We start from the raw sequence: 18,051 nt of genomic DNA, 5'->3' as shown, positions 1-18,051 counted from the left end.
TAAAATTAGTAACTATTCTCTTCATTATCGGCATCAAACATAGTCTTTATTCATGTAAGTTGACAATAACGGTGTTATAAATGACTACCCAATTTGTGATGTTAGTGCAACCTTGTATTAAGTCACTGAGGACATAATCCATGGATTTGTAGCCAGGAAGGAGATTTTTCCTAGTCTTGATTCCTTTTCCTGTGAATGAAACAACCAGGTTGTGTCTGTAAGAGCCACGTCTAGAACTGTAGTTGACTCATTGATGAGCTTTTTGGGTAAGTTCAGTCCAGGCTCTTCTTTGTGCTGGGGTGGGAGGTCCTTGTGTGTGGTGTAAAGGTGCCCCCTCCATCCCGGGAACCTGCTCTCATTTCTGTTTTATCTTCTACACTCTGCCATGTCTCATGCTTCCACACCGCTTGGTATTACTTTTGCTCTCCAGCTTTCTTGGGTGTGTGACTTCCATTCTTCTAGTCCTCAGGACAGAATTGTGTCCAGAAGGTCTTAAATGCGGTGCAGATAGTATGACGTTGAAAACACCATGCTATCTGGCCCAGAACTTGTTGCCTATGGAACTGACTGGTTTGGCGTTAGGCAGGTTGGGATCTTATTGATGGACCAGAGGGAAGGAAATGATGTTGTTAAGGCAGCAGCTGAGGCAGAGACATGGGAAGAAGGATTTGATAGCAGAGCTGAAAAGCCGAGAAAGACAAGCAGGTCTGGTAGCGTGTCTCGTGGCCTGACTGGCAGAGAACACTTGCTGTCCCTTATTATCAGGACTCCCCTTCTTTCTAAACAGTGGGCCCCGAAGGTTGATCGTTTGATACTTTATTTTGAAATAATTTCAAACTATGGCGAATTCTAAGTCCCATACAAGCAGCTCCATATCACTTTCACCAGATTCCCCGGCTCCTGGCATTTGAGAACATGTTGCCTCATCACCCTGTACCCTGTGGTATGTACCCCTAAATCGGGGAAGCCCTCCCGCATCACCCCCACGCAGTCCTCACAGCAGGAAACTGTGGACACTGCCCCCCAGATAGATCCCACCAGCTTCCTGGACAGCGTCTCCCCTCGTTTCTGAGCCAGGGTCCACGTCAGGAACACACACTGCACTTAGCTGTCATGTCTGCTTCATCACCTCTACTCTAGAATATTCTCTTGGTTTCTCTTTCTTTTAAGACCTTGGGTAAAAGTGGCCAGGCCCTTACTTCTGTAGAACGTCTCTCAGCCTGGTTCTGTCCAGTGCCCTAAACATCGTGGTCAGCTGTTCTCAGTTGGCCACTTTAGGAAGTACTGACCTGTCCCACCACTGGTCACGTGTGTCTGTCAAGTTTCTGCACCTTAGATTTTACGTTTTCCCTTTGTAATTGTTTAGGGTTTTGTGGGGAGCTGTTCTGAGATCACACGTATATCAAGTTTGTCATCTGACCTCCACCCACCAGCCTGGCCTTCACTTAGCTCTGTAATAGTTGTCAGTTGGAGATCCTCATTTCCATCATTTGTACATATCTGTGAGCTGGTAATCTACGTAAGAAAGAGATTTTCCTTCTGCCTTTCGTATTTATTTATAGCAGCAAGGACCTATGGATTCCTGTGTTAGTCATGGGTCGTCATCCATTCCGAAGTCATTTTTGACATGTACTTTCTTGTACAAGATGCCCCTGGACTTCCCTGAGAAGAGATGCTACTTTGAGGAGAGATGCATTCATTCTACTCTGCATATACACATTTACTCACACACACACATCAGTACCCATGTCTTTGTCTACATGTTGCGAAAAGCAGTGTGTTTATGTCAGTACTTGAAATTCCAGTCTGTTTGAGTTCTTTCCAGCCTCCCACCTTTCTGTGTTTGGAAAGACTTCCTCCAACAGCAGCAAACCTGGCTCTCCTTATCGACCACACTTACTTCTGCAATCAATGTCTCTTAGTCTAGCAATATGATCAATTTCCCAATATGCTTCCTGCCCTCCCCCCCCCCCCCCCCAGCCTCCAGCATCTTCAGTTTTGGGTGCTGTGAGATCTGCACTGGTGTGGGTCTGTGAGCACCTTCCTCCCCCTCCCTCAGTGACAGTGAACATGGGCCCCAGGTGTGCTGCCGGCACCTGAGTGGCCCTCCCCCTTCTCCCCTCAGTACCCATGTTCTCAGGGACCAGGGGCTCGCCAGTCATTCACAATGCCCACGGCTGCCTGGAGGAAAGACTGTTTCCCGTCTCCCGCGCAGCCCGTGTGGACTTGTTAGGGCAATGGAGCCGGTCTGACCAGGAGGTGGGAGACATGTGATAGAGGGTGTGATGGTCGTGGAATCACCCATGCTTCTTAACTCACTTCGGGACATTGTGTGAGAGAGAAATAAACTTCTATCTTACTTAAAGTTTTAAAATTATTATTTTAAGCTTTTGGTCCCTCGACTTCTAACCCAATTCTAACTCATCCTCCCCCTGCCAGAAAAGAAGGGAACAAAATGAATTCTGAATTCCATGAGGCAGTAAAGGGTGTGAGGGAGGTCAGCCCCAAGCTCAGTGGTGCAGCCAGTGCAGCATTTAACCTCCTGGAAGGGACAGGACACAGAGTTTAAAAGAGTGGCTGTAGGACACTAAGGGTATCATGGAATGGCTTCAAATTCACAGGCAGTAGGAAGGCAACTGAAAAGTCAAGCTAAAAAATCAAAAACAAAACCACCAAACTGAACATGTGTGCAGTCAGTGAAGGTGATAGCTGCAGCCGAGAGTGGCTGACCTGGCTCTGCTGGAATTGGGTGGAATTAGGTAGAATCAGGTGGTGCGCTAACATGACTGAGCCGAGGTTATATATAGTTGGCAAGACCACCCTAACTAGGGGTCGGGGGGGTCTCCATTTGTCTCAGTGAATATTAAAAACTAGAGTCCCTTGGCCTGGCCTGCGCCCTCTCACAGTCCGGGACCCGTTGGGGGATGTCGGACTGCTGATTTCGGCCCGATCCCTGCATGCCAGGCTGAGGGACCCCACCGGTGCATGAATCTGTGCACCGGGCCTCTAGTATGCATATAAGATCTTTGGTTAATCTCTTCCTGCCCTTCCTTCTCCCCCCTTCGCTCTGAGATTCATTAGTCTGTTCCATGTTTCCATGCTTGTGCATTGAGCGTCTGCCCCCTGGTGGTCAGTGGGCGTCATAGCTACCGGTTGGACGATCGGATGGTCGCTTAGGCTTTTATACATATAGATAATAAGAATTGCAAATTGAACTTGTGTAAAAGTGGATTTTTAAAAATATGTTCCTTTACTAAACCAGATATTTAACTAAGGCTGCAAGTGTGCTTTTGGCAGCACCGCCTCCCTAGGTCTCCAAACACACTGACACAGGACAGTCCCTGCTGCAGTGGCCACGACCAAGGTGCGTGGTGGACCAGATTGTCATCCTGCCAGGGACTGGGCCCGGCTGGTCCTAAAGCTGATTTCTGCTGACTCTGCCTGGGCCCCCTGGTGAGGTGCGAGGTGTCGGCCCTCAGCAGGTGAGCTGCTGCCCTGGGCAGCGAGATAATATCCACACCCCTCTGGCCAGGCATGTAATAGAGAAAGCCTGGGCTGCAGGTCACACCCTTCAACAAGTCACTTATTACCTCGGGCAGCCCTGGCTGAGGCAAGTATATTAAATCCAATATTTTCAACCATAAACGGGGGACAGTTTTTAAATGACGGGACTATTGGGGCAGTTAGCGATAACACGTGTAAGAATCACTCATATATTTCTTTTAGCAGGGACTCAAACAACAGCGGCACTTGTTAGAGAAGGATGTGGGCTGATGGATTAGTTTAGGAACCATTTGGGGCCTAAATCAGAGGGTGTAAGATGTAAAATTCATAAAACCTCATGTTCACTGGTCACCTGCTCTGTCCCAGCTTTGTTCAGTCTTCACATGCGTGCGCCCTTGAATCCTCCCAGTAGCCTGTGAGACACTTGCTAGTACCCTTTCCATTTTCCATGTGGAAAACCCCCGAAGTTTAGAGAGGTTAAGTGACTTTTAAAATTTTACACAGCGAAGTAAAACAGTTGAACCAGAATTTAAATCCAGGAACCCTAATGCTAGACCAGTGATGGGCAACCTTTTGAGCTCGGTGTGTCAAACTTCGCCAAAAAACTGAGCATAACTCGGGTCGTGTGTCACTTTGAGGAAAAAACATTATTTCGCAAATGTTTCATCCTCGGCATGTGGCCGCGTGTCATCAGAAATGGCTACGCATGTCAGTGCTGACACGCATGTCATAGGTTCGCCATCACTGTGCTAGACAGTGGACTTAAGTCCACTCTCCTGGGTCCTTGTGGGGCCACATCCGTGTCTGCAGTGACAAGGCGCAGAGGAGGTGGGGCTGGCGCCGCCGCTGACCTCTCAGAGTTGCTCTCTGACGGGCACCTGTCAGTTTGCATGCTGTGTTTTTCACAAGTAAAAGAGCAGTCCCCGCGCCGGGGCGTAAAAGTACTGAGGGGACACTGTTGGAGTCGGCTTGGTTTTATGACAGGAAGATCAAGTTTATTAAATCACAAAGACAATTGGTTGTGTAGACAGTGAGGGAATTGTTCTTGAAGCTACTAACCCTTGCCAGCTACCTGGTGGGCGTACCCTTACATGCAGCTCAAATCGGGATGGTGTTGTGTTACGGGTCTGCATCTTTCCTTCATTTTAATTGGCAGACCCCAGAAGTCATCGTCAGGAAACGGGTGGCTCGCCTTCTCTCCATGGCTGTCACCTTACCTAGCCCCCAACCTCTGCCGTTGCCCCAAACTTGAGTGGGTGAGGGTGAAGGACGGCCATGCTCACCTGCCACGGGTGGAGCTCAGCTCTGGCAGGTCCTGTGCTCTGTCGACCGACTGTGTGACCTTCTGAGTCAGTGTCCGGTCTCTAGGAACAGTGCCTCCTGCAGAGGCTGATGTGAAGGTGAAAGGAGACGAGGTGTGTCAAGTCCTCTGAACAGTCCTTGGTGGGTAGTCAGTGCTGAGTACGTGGGCTCTTTCAAGACACACAACAACAACCCCAACCACCATAGTAACAACAACAGCGATAGCAGCAATGATGCTCAAGGACAGGCAATCCTGTATCTTAACAGTGATGGGCAGACACCCGCTGAGTTCAGCATGTAGCTTGCTCCCCAGCTCATTTTCCCTCCCCCGCAGCCAGCCACGGGCGGGGTCCCGCACTGATGCTGGGGAGGGAGGCGTGTGCTGGTACAGACCAGCCTGCCAACAGGCGTGATGTTGGGCAGCTCTGGCTGAGGCGAGGCACATGTTCTCTGCCAGGAGTCCTGGCGGGTGGGCTGGGGCCATTTTTGCCGAGTGACAACCATGGGCATCAAAGGGAGACAGACGAAAAGCAAGGAGATATGCAGGCCTTGGAACCAAACAAACGATTCAAACATAAAGCAAAGCGCGGTGTGCCTTTGCCGCGGGGGCTGCTCTCTGGGGTCTGGAGGAACCCAGGTTACTTACAAAAGCAAAAGTGCGTCTGGGTGGTGGCAGGGCGGTGCTGTGGCGTAGATTTGGGCTGCTCTCCAGGCATTTGACCCTTTATCTTGATGTGAACTCCTATGTTCTCATCAGCCAAGAGCACATTTTTATTGTTTCTGAATGACTGGAAAAAATACAAGACAGGTATCTGTATTCTTAACACTTGGGAAGGTCAGTATTCGATTTTATTATTTACTATAAAAATTACCTTGCCCAATGGACAGCATATTCATCATTATCATCCTCATCTACTACTTACTTGATACTTATGATGCCGGTTTAAGAATAAGCCAGTATAAGTATAAGCCAGGCATTGTGTTAAGTACTTTACTTCTTCTCATAAAATACCCATAGCAACTCTGAAAGGTAGGCACTATTTTTGTTAATTTTATTTTTTAAATGACAAAATCGAGGCTCTGTTTTCTGGCCAAAGTCGCTCAGCTGACTGGTCAGGGGCAAAGCCTGAGTCCTAGTCAAAGCTGCCCGACCATGACGCGGGGACTTGCCCACTGCACGTGACTCCTCTCCGATGTTTTCCTCTCCGGGGGGACTGCAGAGGATGGCAAGTTCATGTATGTAGAAAGCAGACGTCCTAAGTCCGCATGTCCCTCTTAGAGTGTTGGAGCTCGGGGACGCCTCGGGAGGGCACGGCACCCCTTTGCGTTGCCCTTAAGGAGGAAGCATGATGTGAGCATAGTGCTGGGTGCTGCATGGGCCTCGTTCTGAGGCACACCTGTGAACTGCGAGGCTGGCAAGGATGGCCGTGTTCTGTGTACGTCTCAAGCACCGATACGATCTAATGGATAATAAGCTTATTTTAAAAATAGCTGCTATTCCCCTCCCCCAGTATTTACAGAAAATAATCAAACACTTCAGTATATTATATTCCTAAAGTATTCTCAGTATATACATTATATATGTATACATGTACATGTATTTATTGGTATATATTTTATATTTCAGCAAACTTTCCCCCCTCACTTAGCAATAATACTGTTACTGTTCTTATCAAGTCAAATAAACATAATTTATTTAACCATAAAATAGCTTTTCTCTGATTATAAATGACATAAGCAGTCACTGTAAAAAGTGCAGAAGAAAGTAAAAATTATTTGAACCCTCAGCACCTGTTATTAACCACTGTCAGTGTGGCTTTATGTCATTTCAGCCTTTTTAAGGCATTTATATCTGGATTTTCTAGTTTTTGAAAGAGTAATGTACTTTAGTTTGCAATGTTTTGGCTTTTATCTGCGGGCTTGCTGAAAGTCCGGAGTCGCACAGGGCTAAGTTTCAGGCAGTGGCAGCATGGAAGAGCTTTGGGTTAAGATTGTCACTCCCATCACTCGTCCCTTCAGCGTCAGACCCAGGCTCCAAGCATCGTCCTGGCTCTTCGGGGGGTGCGTGGTCTCCCCAGGAGGATTTACCTCCATCCAACGTGGAGCAGTCAGCACATTCCCAGGCAGACAGGTGCCAGGAGACACCACTGGCCCAGCTGTGCCTGGTCGTTTCCCTGAGCTCACACAACATCACTGCTGTAAAAATTACACACTAGAACGATTAGTTGTTTTCAGAAAGCTGCATATGCTCATGGTAAAAAGACAGCCCTTCAGAAACTAGTGCTTTGCCTGTCATTGACCGACTAGGAGGTAGATACCACTGAATGGTGGCAGGTCTGGCGGGCCCCCTGCAGGCCAGGCATCGGGGTGTACACAGTAACATTTGTTGTTTAGTTTTAGTGAAAACCCAGTTAAGAGACTTTAGATTCCTGTTGGTCTATTTAGATATTTTGTAGTAAGGCTACTCTTAATACGTTCTCAGAAACAATCATGTGTGTCTTGATTGGGCTTTGTGTCATACAGACACATGCATTTGTCAAAACCTGTCGAAGGGTGCACTGCAGATCTGTGCAATCACCGTATGTAAATTTTGTCTCTCCCCAAAAAGGGACTGAAACCAACTTCCGAGCGTTAGTTACTGAAGCGTATGCTGGAGCATTGAGGGTGATGGCACTGCTGTCTACAACTTCCTTTGCAAAGCGTGGAAACAAAAGACGACTGATGAGGGCCAGATGTGGTAGAGCGGGCACAGGGGAGGGTTGGCAGTGGTCAGACCTGGGTGCTGTGTGGATGTTTACTTGTGGGTCAGCTTTTCCAGGTGACTGGAAATGTTCAGAATAAAATGTTGGGGGGAAACCCAGTCATGAGGCTGTATGTGAAGGGGTTAGAGCTCAGTCTCTAGAAGTTTTTTACTAGCTTAAGCATCCAGACTCGTGTTCTGGCTAGCTGTGTGTTGGGAAGACTCAGCCTCGCCTGGGTTATCTGTTCAATGTGGATAAAGACTAGACTTAGCCCAAATCTTATTCCAGAGAAAGCTCCTAGCACACACTGATCGTGATTTTACAGTGCGAAGGAGGTGATGTTTGTGAATGCGCGGCCATATGCTGAGGGCCTACTGTGTGCCCGCAGTGTCATTGGTCATTTTCAGGAGCAGGAGGTGACTGCACTCTGCATCACTCTGCACCTCGTGTGCCCTCAGGAGAAGCTCTCACATGGGAGATGGCTGAGGGGCGTGACGCATGAAGCTACAGTGGCCGCGTTGACTTGGCCAGAACCCCGCCCTGGCTCCGTGGGTGCCCCTTGGCCGGGTGTCTCCTCTGAACTGGAAGGGCCTTCAGAGGGGGTGGCATCGACTTTATTAGTTCACAATGTTCCCATTCAGGCTAATGCCTTTGATCCTCAGAATGGCTCCCTTTGTGACCGGCTCGGCCGTCTCCTCTTCTGGGGTGATTCTGTTTTCTGCTTTATGGACAAGTTTCCTGGGGAATTCTTCTAGGGCAGCAAGATCTCCCCTCCCCGCAGCCTAATCATGTTTGTGCATCACGGCAGCCTGTTCGCTGCACTGGAGGCAACGAGAAGGGGTCAGGACCTGGGAAAGGCTGCCCGGGGTGACACCAGCCCCAGGGGAGGGGAGGGCATTCGTAGTCAGTAGTCTGCGGAGGTGCTGGCTACTTCTCAGGTCTGACATGCTGCTGGAAACGGAGGTGGAGAAGAGAGTGAAAACTGTGGTGTTGCAGGAGAGTGGGATATAGAACAAATATTGCTGCGTTTTGGGGGAGAGCGTGCCGTCATGGGTCGGAGTAGACTTACATGCTGGCTTCCCAGCTGCAGTGATGAAATGTAACCTTGACCCGTGTCTGTTCCCACCCCATCTGCCTGGGAGCCCACGGCTCTTTGAGGCTGATCAAGTTCTCTTCTCTTTGTGGCTCCTCTGTCCTTTTTGCTGCTCTGCTCGCCTCCACACTTTCCCTTCTCACTGTGCGTTGTTCTAAACATTTATTCTAGCATTCGGGTTTTTCAGTAATGACCTGTATCTCTTTCCTCCATCGGATTGTAAGTTTCCGAAACGCAGTGACCACGACTTTTTTAATCTTTGAGTTCCCACAGAGTAGCTACTCGGTAGATGTCTTAAAAGGGCGGGACATTGTCCTGCCGTGCTGACCTCCCAGGACAGGACAGGACAGGGCAGGGGTATGTAAGACGGCTCCACAGGCACAGCAGCCCTCAGCCAATGCAGTGAGATGATCAAGGCTGACACCGAAAAGAACAGTTAAGTATTCAAGGTAAACTGCTGTGGATAAATGTCTACATTTACCTTACATTTTTAAAAAAATATATATTTTATTGATTTCTTACAGAGAGGAAGAGAGAGGGATAGAGAGTTAGAAACATCGATGAAAGATCAGCTGCCTCTTGCACACCCCCTACTGGGGATGTGCCCGCAACCAAGGTACATGCCCATGACCGGAATCGAACCTGGGACCCTTGAGTCCGCAGGCCGACGCTCTATCCACTGAGCCAAACCGGTTTCGGCTACCTTACATTTTAAACTCATTTTTATGACAACACGTGATCATTGCAACAAACATCTAAATCATTACTGAACGATGCTCCCCAGCCCTGCATGATAATTTTAGTTTAGTTTTATTAATTCATTTAGAATTCCTTGTGACTCTATTCACAAATGAATTTATTTTTTAAAAATATTAATCATTAAGGTTTAAATGGGAGCATTTTCCCAAGTTCATATATAAAGATATACTTAATCATGGTTAATGGATATGTAGCATTATATTATTTCATTGTATTATTACAATTCATGTAAAATTCATTTTCCAATCCTGAATGTGGAAGTGCTGCTGGACATTTGATTGTGTTCAGGTTTCACTGTTGTAATTGCATCGCAGAAAAGCCTCATTTCTGTACGTGGATTGCTCTGCCAGGAGGTGCTGTGAGCTCTGGGCCCACCGTCCTCCTGACTGTCTCATCACAGTCTAGGCGCTTCCTAGCCATCCTGCGCCTCTCAGGAGCACGGAACGGGCGCCCAGTCCTGCTCCTTGATTTGCACGAGGCTCCGGAGGCTGTGAGGATTTTGAATGTACCCTGCATTTGGGAAGTCAGACAGATGCCGGGCCTCTGTGCCGGGGGTCTCTCTAAAGAGCAGAGCTGGTTAGAGAGGTCGGGCTCCTGGAGGGTGGTGACTGAGGGCTCAGGGCTCCTGGAGGGTGGTGTCTGGGCTGCAGGCTGAGGGGTCCTGGAGGGTGGTGTCTGGGCTGTAGGCTGAGGGGTCCTGGAGGGTGGTGTCTGGGCTGCAGGCTGAGGGGTCCTGTGGGATGGTGTCTGGGCTGCAGGCTGAGGGGTCCTGGAGGGTGGTATCTGGGCTGCAGGCTGAGGGGTCCTGGAGGGTGGTGTCTGGGCTGCAGGCTGAGGGGTCCGGGAGGGTGGTGTCTGGGCTGCAGGCTGAAGGGTCCGGGAGGGTGGTGTCTGAGGGCTCAGGGCTCCTGGAGGGTGGTGTCTGAGGGCTGAGGGGTCCTGGAGGGTGGTGTCTGGGCTGTAGGCTGAGGGGTCCTGTGGGATGGTGTCTGGGCTGCAGGCTGAGGGGTCCTGGAGGGTGATGTCTGGGCTGCAGGCTGAGGGGTCCTGGAGGGTGATGTCTGGGCTGCAGGCTGAGGGGTCCTGTGGGATGGTGTCTGGGCTGCAGGCTGAGGGGTCCTGGAGGGTGGTGTCTGGGCTGTAGGCTGAGGGGTCCTGTGGGATGGTGTCTGGGCTGCAGGCTGAGGGGTCCTGGAGGGTGATGTCTGGGCTGCAGGCTGAGGGGTCCTGGAGGGTGATGTCTGGGCTGCAGGCTGAGGGGTCCTGTGGGATGGTGTCTGGGCTGCAGGCTGAGGGGTCCTGGAGGGTGGTATCTGGGCTGCAGGCTGAGGGGTCCTGGAGGGTGGTGTCTGGGCTGCAGGCTGAGGGGTCCGGGAGGGTGGTGTCTGCGCTGCAGGCTGAGGGCTCCTGGAGGGTGGTGTCTGAGGGCTCAGGGCTCACAGGTTTAGAGTGAGGTTGTGCCTGACTGAGCCTGTGTCCCTTGGAGAGTGTGCATCTATTGGAGTAGAGACTTGGCTGCAAAGGGAACAGCTGTGTCACCAGGGCTCAGCCACCCTGCCGAGGAGCCCTTTGAAGGACCCACCCATGAGCAGCCGGAGGGTCTGCCTTGACCACGAAGGAGAGCCTAGAGGACAGGGAGAGGTGCGGTCAGTGACCTCCGGCGGCGGAATGAGGACATCACCAGGCGGTGCAGCAGGTTCCAGACTCTCCCACATGAGAACACCCCTCACCTCAGTAGGGCCAGATCGAGGAGTTGACTTAAATAAGAGAAAATAGGGAAAAGAGAAGATTTCTAATGAAGAGGGTAGGAGACCTCAGAATGCTAGTAATATGGCTGTGAAAGTGAAAGAAACATATTTAAATCTGGGGGCAGCCAGGAAATACTTATTTTTCATACATTTTACATTTCCGTCATTCCTGTCAGCTCTGAAAATAAAAGCATCACGCGCTATCTTCCCATGTCAGTCCTGGCGTGACCACGCTGTACTTCCTCTTGTTCATCGCTGGCTGAGATGACAGGAGCGCCCCTTTTATGTCTCTGTTGTCATGTAGCTTCCAAACGCCAGCCACGCCAGGAGGGGTCTGCCCAGGCGGGCTGCTCAGCGTCTGCCGCCCTGTGTGAGCTGCAGCTCCGGGTCAGTCCCGGGCCGTGGCCCACTCTAGTTCTGCTTGCCTAATTGAACCTTGACTGAATGCCCCTTTGGTTTGAAAATCAGAAAAAAAGAAGAAAAGGTTTTTTAGAACTGGCTTTCTTTTATCCTTTCCCTTCAATTGTACCACAAAACCCTGTAGAAATGCATTGGTGTTCATAAATGCTTTTCATCTTTCACGGCTGTTGAAGTTCCAGATGTTACACACATATTTTTATTAATGTATGTCATTCATTCTTCCTGTAATCTGTATAAAAACATAGTAGAGATTTGTTCTGGAAATTTATTTAGTAAAAACTTGTATGTGTGTGGGGTTTTTTTGCTGAAAAATTGTCATTTTTTTCAAGTGACTTCATTTTGAAAGATTGGTGTAATGTCCTGTGGTTGCAGGCTTACAGCATTAGAAATTCTTGGATTAGCTGTAAGTACTTGAATATAAGGTCACATGGATATTGTTGCCATCAATGTTGGGATTTTCTATCCTTAACCTTTCTTATGGAAATAGATATTTTAATTTAATAGGCAAAATGTAAGATTGGTTTATTAGTATTAAACTACAGAAAGATTAAGATATTGAGCCCTTCTAGAGGTAATTTTTATCTAGCCTTAAAAATTTCATTATCAATGGAGTATTAATGATTATAAATCTAATTAGTGACACCAGTGATAGAATCAGAAAAGTAGGTTAATTTAGGAATTTTTTATAGGAACTAAAATTTTAAAAATTACCTTGAAAACAAAAGCATGTTTTGTGTTAAGATAATGTTATCTTCGTTATAATCAATAAACTGCTCATAGTGGCATTTTCCTATGGAATCAGTTGGCTGCCATATTTGGTAGGAAATTTAAGATTGAAAACTCCAATGAAAAGCCTTATCCATAAAGGATTTCTTAATGTGAAACAGTGTCTCCCTGGACAGCTTCCTGTTTGTCACAGAACTCCTGGCGTCAAGATGACCCTGGATCCATCCTTGATTTGTGTTCGGAAACCACTGTGTTAGGCATGAGCAATTCAAGCCGTGATGGGCAGCAGTCAGGTGGGGGCCCGGGGTCTCTCTCCCGATTCAGCCAGCACGTGGCCGAGGAGGGAGCAGTGCGTCCTCATGTTCCATATGTTTGACATTTTCTGACCCAGTGAGCCCATGTCAGACATGTTGAAAGTTGAAATAATGGTTTTAGTCTCAGAGGTGCCACTGGGCATTTGGAGTCACTGCAGTATTATCTCATTCCCAGTGACGGGTCACAGGTCCGGGACCCGGAGCCAGTCTTCAGGAGATCCACAGTAATGACGAAGAATTGTAAGAGGGTCCTGGGGTCATAATGAAAGCACAGAAGCTAGCTTATTTTCCTTGGGAAACTGGCTCTTAGGCCTCTGCTATCATCTATGGATGGATCTTCTTTATACATGTTCATCTTTCTGTGGTAGCTTCTGAGTCTTGGTTCACCCTCCCCTTCTCCTTGCCTTACAGGAATAGGCAAATCTGAAATACATTTTAACTTTCTCGATTAAGAATGCTATCAAACCTTATGGAAGGTGAGCGCCATTCTAGAAATTATACCATGCAATTTTGCTGAAAACTGGATATTCCAATTTTGCTGCAGGCAGTGAACCGTAGAAACCAGTTTCCCCAACAGTTCCGGTGTTATTGACTCGAAATCGATGGTCGTCCGTTGCCCTGTCAGTGTAGATAGCGCTGCATTTTGCATTTAGGAAAGAATTATATTTTTGAAGAGAGCAATGCTGAAGAAGACCAGTTCGGTAATACAGGTATTTGATCCTTCACAAAACCTTTTGCTTTATGGCCCCAAACTATGTCTTGTGAACAATATTCTGCCATCTCTAAAAAGCAAAGTGAACCGGCTTTACCAAGCTTGCCAAATTAAAGGCATTTCTTACTTAGTCTCCTTAGCTTGTGCTTTCCTTAATGAATTTAATGTTTTTTCTTTTTAGGTTTAATAATGCTTCCAGGAATGTTTATTAGCCAGCATGGGACTATTGGCAGACTATAAAAATCGCTATAAAACTGTATTTTTGTAATTAAAATACAATAATTACACGTGTTGTGGTAAAAATGAGAGGAAAATATTTGAGAAAGCATTATTCTAATGCACTAATAGAGCTAAGCGAGACCATGTATGGGGTGTTTCCGTTTCTAAATGGCTGTAAATACTGTTCTCTTAGCTGACACAGTATTTGAGGGTCTTTGCTATCTATCCGTAAGTATATCAAATATATTTTTACGTGCCTTTTCTCCTAAAACACACATATAGTGATAGAATACGGGGTCCGGTCACACCTGGTGGAGGCCGGACACTGAGCAGGGTAGCGTGCTGGAACGGCGCCAGGGAGGACGCAGGGAAGTGCACGTGCAGCGTGTTCGGGCTCCTGCTAAGCGCATAGTGAACTAACTGCGAGGATCGGAGGCAGCCAGACCCGGACGATGCTTGTGCTCTCAGCATACAGACAGACAGGTGCCGCCTTCTCCACACACAGCCGATTAGAGAGGAGGCCTGATTCCCGGGCTCTTTTTATCTTGTTATCTTAAAGCGTGCGAAGCCATCGTATGCATTCAGACAAAAACAGAATTTCTCCTATGGGATATTCTTTTGTCATTCTCTTTGGGACCAGGGAGGTAACATTAAAAAAACACCTAGAAATTTGTATGAGTTTTGCGATCATTCAGATCATTAAATAACATAGAAATAATGACATTAAGTGTAAATCAACCTGGTAAGTACTGAATGAGAAGACTAGTTCCTGTTCAGTAGGACTTGGTCACCTAATTTTCAGCACGGTGAGGAAATACCCACCTGAGTTAAAGTGCTGCATGTGCGTTTCCCCCAAGATGAGAAGGACTTGCTTTGCTTTGGGCTACTGGCCTGCTGGACTGTTTGCCCTTGAGGCCTGGCCGGAAGAGGTGATGGAAGTGAACTTATTTTGGCCTGGAGTGTACGTTGCAGAAGATGACCTGGGTAGTTTCCTCTGCCTTTTTCTGTTTGCCTGGCTGAGTATATGGCTTCACGGTGTTTGAAGTGGTTGCTTAGACTACCAAATGGGTGACATGGAGTCCGTTGACATGTGGTCACATACTAACATGTCATTGGCAACACTTCATTGAGACTGCAGTGCTTTCTTTGTCGTGGTGCCGAGTGCCTGAAGCTGATCTAATCACGCCTGTGGGGCCAGTTAACAGTGTCCAATTAGACGTTCTGTCTGGCTTTCAAGTTTAGCTGCTAGAAAGCTTGGAGAGGCAAGCATTTCTTCTTCCGGATGACAAGGCAATGCAATACTCGTTATCCTTTTAAATGAACGTGAATAGATCATAATTAAAACTTTAAGACAGCAGAAAGCGTTTTGCCATTTGATGTCATCAAAAGAAATATCTTCCTGTATACCACTCTTTTGGTTAATTGCTGAAAATAATTATAATGATACATATCATATTTTGGCTATTTTTAAAATGTGCCAGGTGTTGACATAAGCACCGTACCTAGTGTATTTTGTTTATTTTTTGACATCATCCTAACATATTATTATGACCATTTTACAGACGGGTATGCTGCTTTACCTCTCTGATCCCTCAGTCTCCTTCTCCACGAAGGAAGTTACAGGCAGAGCTGGACGCTGTGCCGCGGGGTGGTTTAACTCCAGTCCTTGCTTGCATGGCTGTTCTTTAACTCATTAGCACAAATAGGCAATACATGCTTTTCCTGGTTTCCTTTCCTGGTGAGTTTCTGGTAATAAGCGTCACTGCAGCTTGTCTTCTTCTGTTTGATAGGAACCAGTTTATTCTAAAACATGGTTGGCTGATGCTATGATGGTTCATTTCCAAGGCAGGACCCGTTGTCAGAGGGTACAGAGTGCAGCAAAGAAAGAGCTTTGTTTGCTTCTGAGAGGAGGTGAGCCCTGGTTTCCCCAGTGTAAGCAAATATAGGAGCAAGGAAGACCAGCCCGCAGAGGCAGTGAACTTGAATAAGCTCACCGCGTCAGGTGGAGTGACTGTCCTCCCCAGTGTCTGTGGCCTCCCTCTGTAGCTCCTGTTGCCTTCATGGTAAACCTCCGGTGGCTCCCTCTGGTGGAACCTTTGCGTGCTTGCCTGTGAGTAACGGCAGCGGAAGTACCAGCTGAGATAGCCAACACTTACGCAGCTTTACGTGAATCGTGCCACATACCAACAATTTCTTTTTTACCATCTCCGCCCAAGGGGAAATAATCCTTTTGAATCTTTACACTGTACAGAGGCAATAAATGGACTAATTGACTGTGGCAATCGTTTTTCATTAAGCATATACGTTTTTAGGCTCTTGGGATAAAATGATCACATGTGTTGTCTCATTTAATTTTTAAAACCATCTTCATCATCATTTCACATTCAAGTAAATAAAGTCTCAGAGATGTTAAGCTACTTGGCCAACATCACACAGCTGAGTAAGGGATGACGGCCAGGTTGAAACCTGCGTCTGCAGATTCTAAACCATTGGAGCCTTAGAGAAGCTTGTCAGACTTTGTTCTCTGACTTTAGACAAGTATGAGTCCCACAGAATGCCAGCTGTGGCCCGGAGGTGGGTACTGTTTGGTTGATGAAACATATTTGATTGGGGGACGGCCTTTTCTTTTTCTTCTTGATGGTTGGGGCGGGGAGCGTTGTTGTCTGCTAAGGCCTTGCTCCGTCCCTGGCTGCTTCACTCCCCCGGCTTTCCTGCCTGGCCCATGAAGGTACCCGGGTTAATGACTCTGGTCTAAGTGGCAGCTCACTCTAGTGTTGAGTGCAGAACGAAGATTCCACAACCACTTCTCCTTGGGATGTTTTGTGACCCTGCCAACACTTTAAAATCATTGCTTGCTTTTAGTTTTAATCTATTTCCTCCTCCCTTACCCAACCCTGTCAATATCAGAGCAACTGCTCAGAAAACTCTTAGTTTCCAAGAATACAGTTATTACGTCCTCCCTTTGCATTTTGTCTGTGCACCTTTCCTTTTGTAACCCTGTCTTCCCTTTGACATCCCAGATGACTGACAGGTCGTTAGCTTCTCTGGCTCCAGGTGGTGCCTCTGCCACGGGGAGTGTCATCACACAGTGGAATTAAAACCTCAGCCTGGACCGAAACCGGTTTGGCTCAGTGGATAGAGCGTCGGCCTACGGACTGAGGAGTCCCAGGTTCGATTCCAGTCAAGGGCATGTACCTTGGTTGCGGGCACATCCCCAGTGGGGGATGTGCAGGAGGCAGCCAGTCGATGTTTCTCTCTCATCGATGTTTCTGGCTCTCTGTCCCTCTCCCTTCCTCTCTGTGAAAAATCAATAAAATATATTATAAAAAAAAAACAAAAAACAAAACCTCAGCCCGGGTTTGGTTAGCGCCTTGACACTCACATGCCTTGCCTTCCCTTGGGATGGTCCAGTGTTAGATTAAACTGGTAGAGCAACGTAAGTGTCCTCGATAAACAGACTTTGTAGTGGTGCACTGATGTTTTTTGAAGTTCCTTACTGCCTTCATTTTCAAAGTTGGTTGGGGAGAGCTTTTACCAGTGTTGGAAGTTATATGTCATTACCACGTTCATTGTTGATTAAAAAAATAATTTAAAATCAACTACCCACTCTGAATTTTCTTTTTCTTTTTCAGATGCAAAAGAAATTGTTTTAAAAGCCCAGATCTTAGCTGGAGGAAGAGGAAAAGGTGTCTTCAGTAGCGGTTTGAAAGGCGGCGTTCATTTAACCAAAGAGTAAGCCTGGGCATTTTCATCCCCGTCTGGGCCCGCAGTGGTGGAAGGTCTTGCTGGTGATTGACAGGAGCACCGATGGGAAGGTGGGGTGCAAGGTGGGAGCTGGAGCTGGCGCATGGAGGGGACAGGGTCAGGAAGACGCTGGCAACGCCTGTTTCCTCCCGCTCCATAAAAGCGTTTTCTTCACTTGGTGCCCCTGGGCGCTGCTTCTGCCCTGGACAGTCTGGTTTCACTCCCAACGCTGGCAGGGACGCCACTCACAGATCAAGCTCTGCGCCCTGATGGCTCCTGCTCCAGACCTGCAGCGGCTGCCCACCACCGGGCCCCCTGTCCCTGTCTGAGGCACCCAGGCTCCCTCCATCTGAGCTGTCTGTGCAGCCGCAGCTCCTTGACCCTCAGCTCTGAACACGGCCTCTCCTTTCCCGAACTTTCATTTCTCCCAGTGATTCTTCCCCTCACCTTTACCCCCGTTGGCCAGTACATTCCAAATTACCCGCTCTCAAGTCTCTGTTACTCAGCTCTCATCTAAACCTGTTGTGCGTTTCAGCCTTGTCTCTTTACTATGACTATCATTTATTTGGGGGGGGGGGGGGCGGTAATAGGGGATATTTTCCTTCCTTCCTTCCTTCCTTCCTTCCTTCCTTCCTTCCTTCCTTCCTTCCTTCCTTCCTTCCTTCCTTCCTTCCTCCCTTCCTTCTTCCCTCCCTCCCTCCCTCCCTCCCTCCCTCCCTCCCTCTCATTTGTGTTTTTGAACAGAAAGCCCCATGTATCCGGGCATGGA

The 18,051-nt window shown here is 47.9% G+C and overlaps 1 protein-coding gene across 1 annotated transcript in view; it reads left to right on the top strand.

Annotated features, from left to right (window-relative positions):
• Positions 1 to 18,051, top strand: part of SUCLG2 (succinate-CoA ligase GDP-forming subunit beta) — a 247,903-nt gene that overhangs the window by 111,384 nt on the left and 118,468 nt on the right. Inside the window, exon 3 of the mRNA XM_079795026.1 lies at positions 17,171 to 17,270. Coding sequence (XP_079651152.1) covers positions 17,171 to 17,270 — 100 coding nt within the window. The remainder of the gene's footprint in view (positions 1 to 17,170; positions 17,271 to 18,051) is intronic.

The sequence above is a fragment of the Cnephaeus nilssonii genome (assembly GCF_951640355.1).
Source record: "Cnephaeus nilssonii genome assembly, chromosome: 17".
Lineage (NCBI taxonomy): Eukaryota > Metazoa > Chordata > Mammalia > Chiroptera > Vespertilionidae > Cnephaeus > Cnephaeus nilssonii.
The sequence above is the reverse complement of the archived record's forward strand: the minus strand, read 5'-3'. Positions and strand labels throughout refer to the sequence as shown.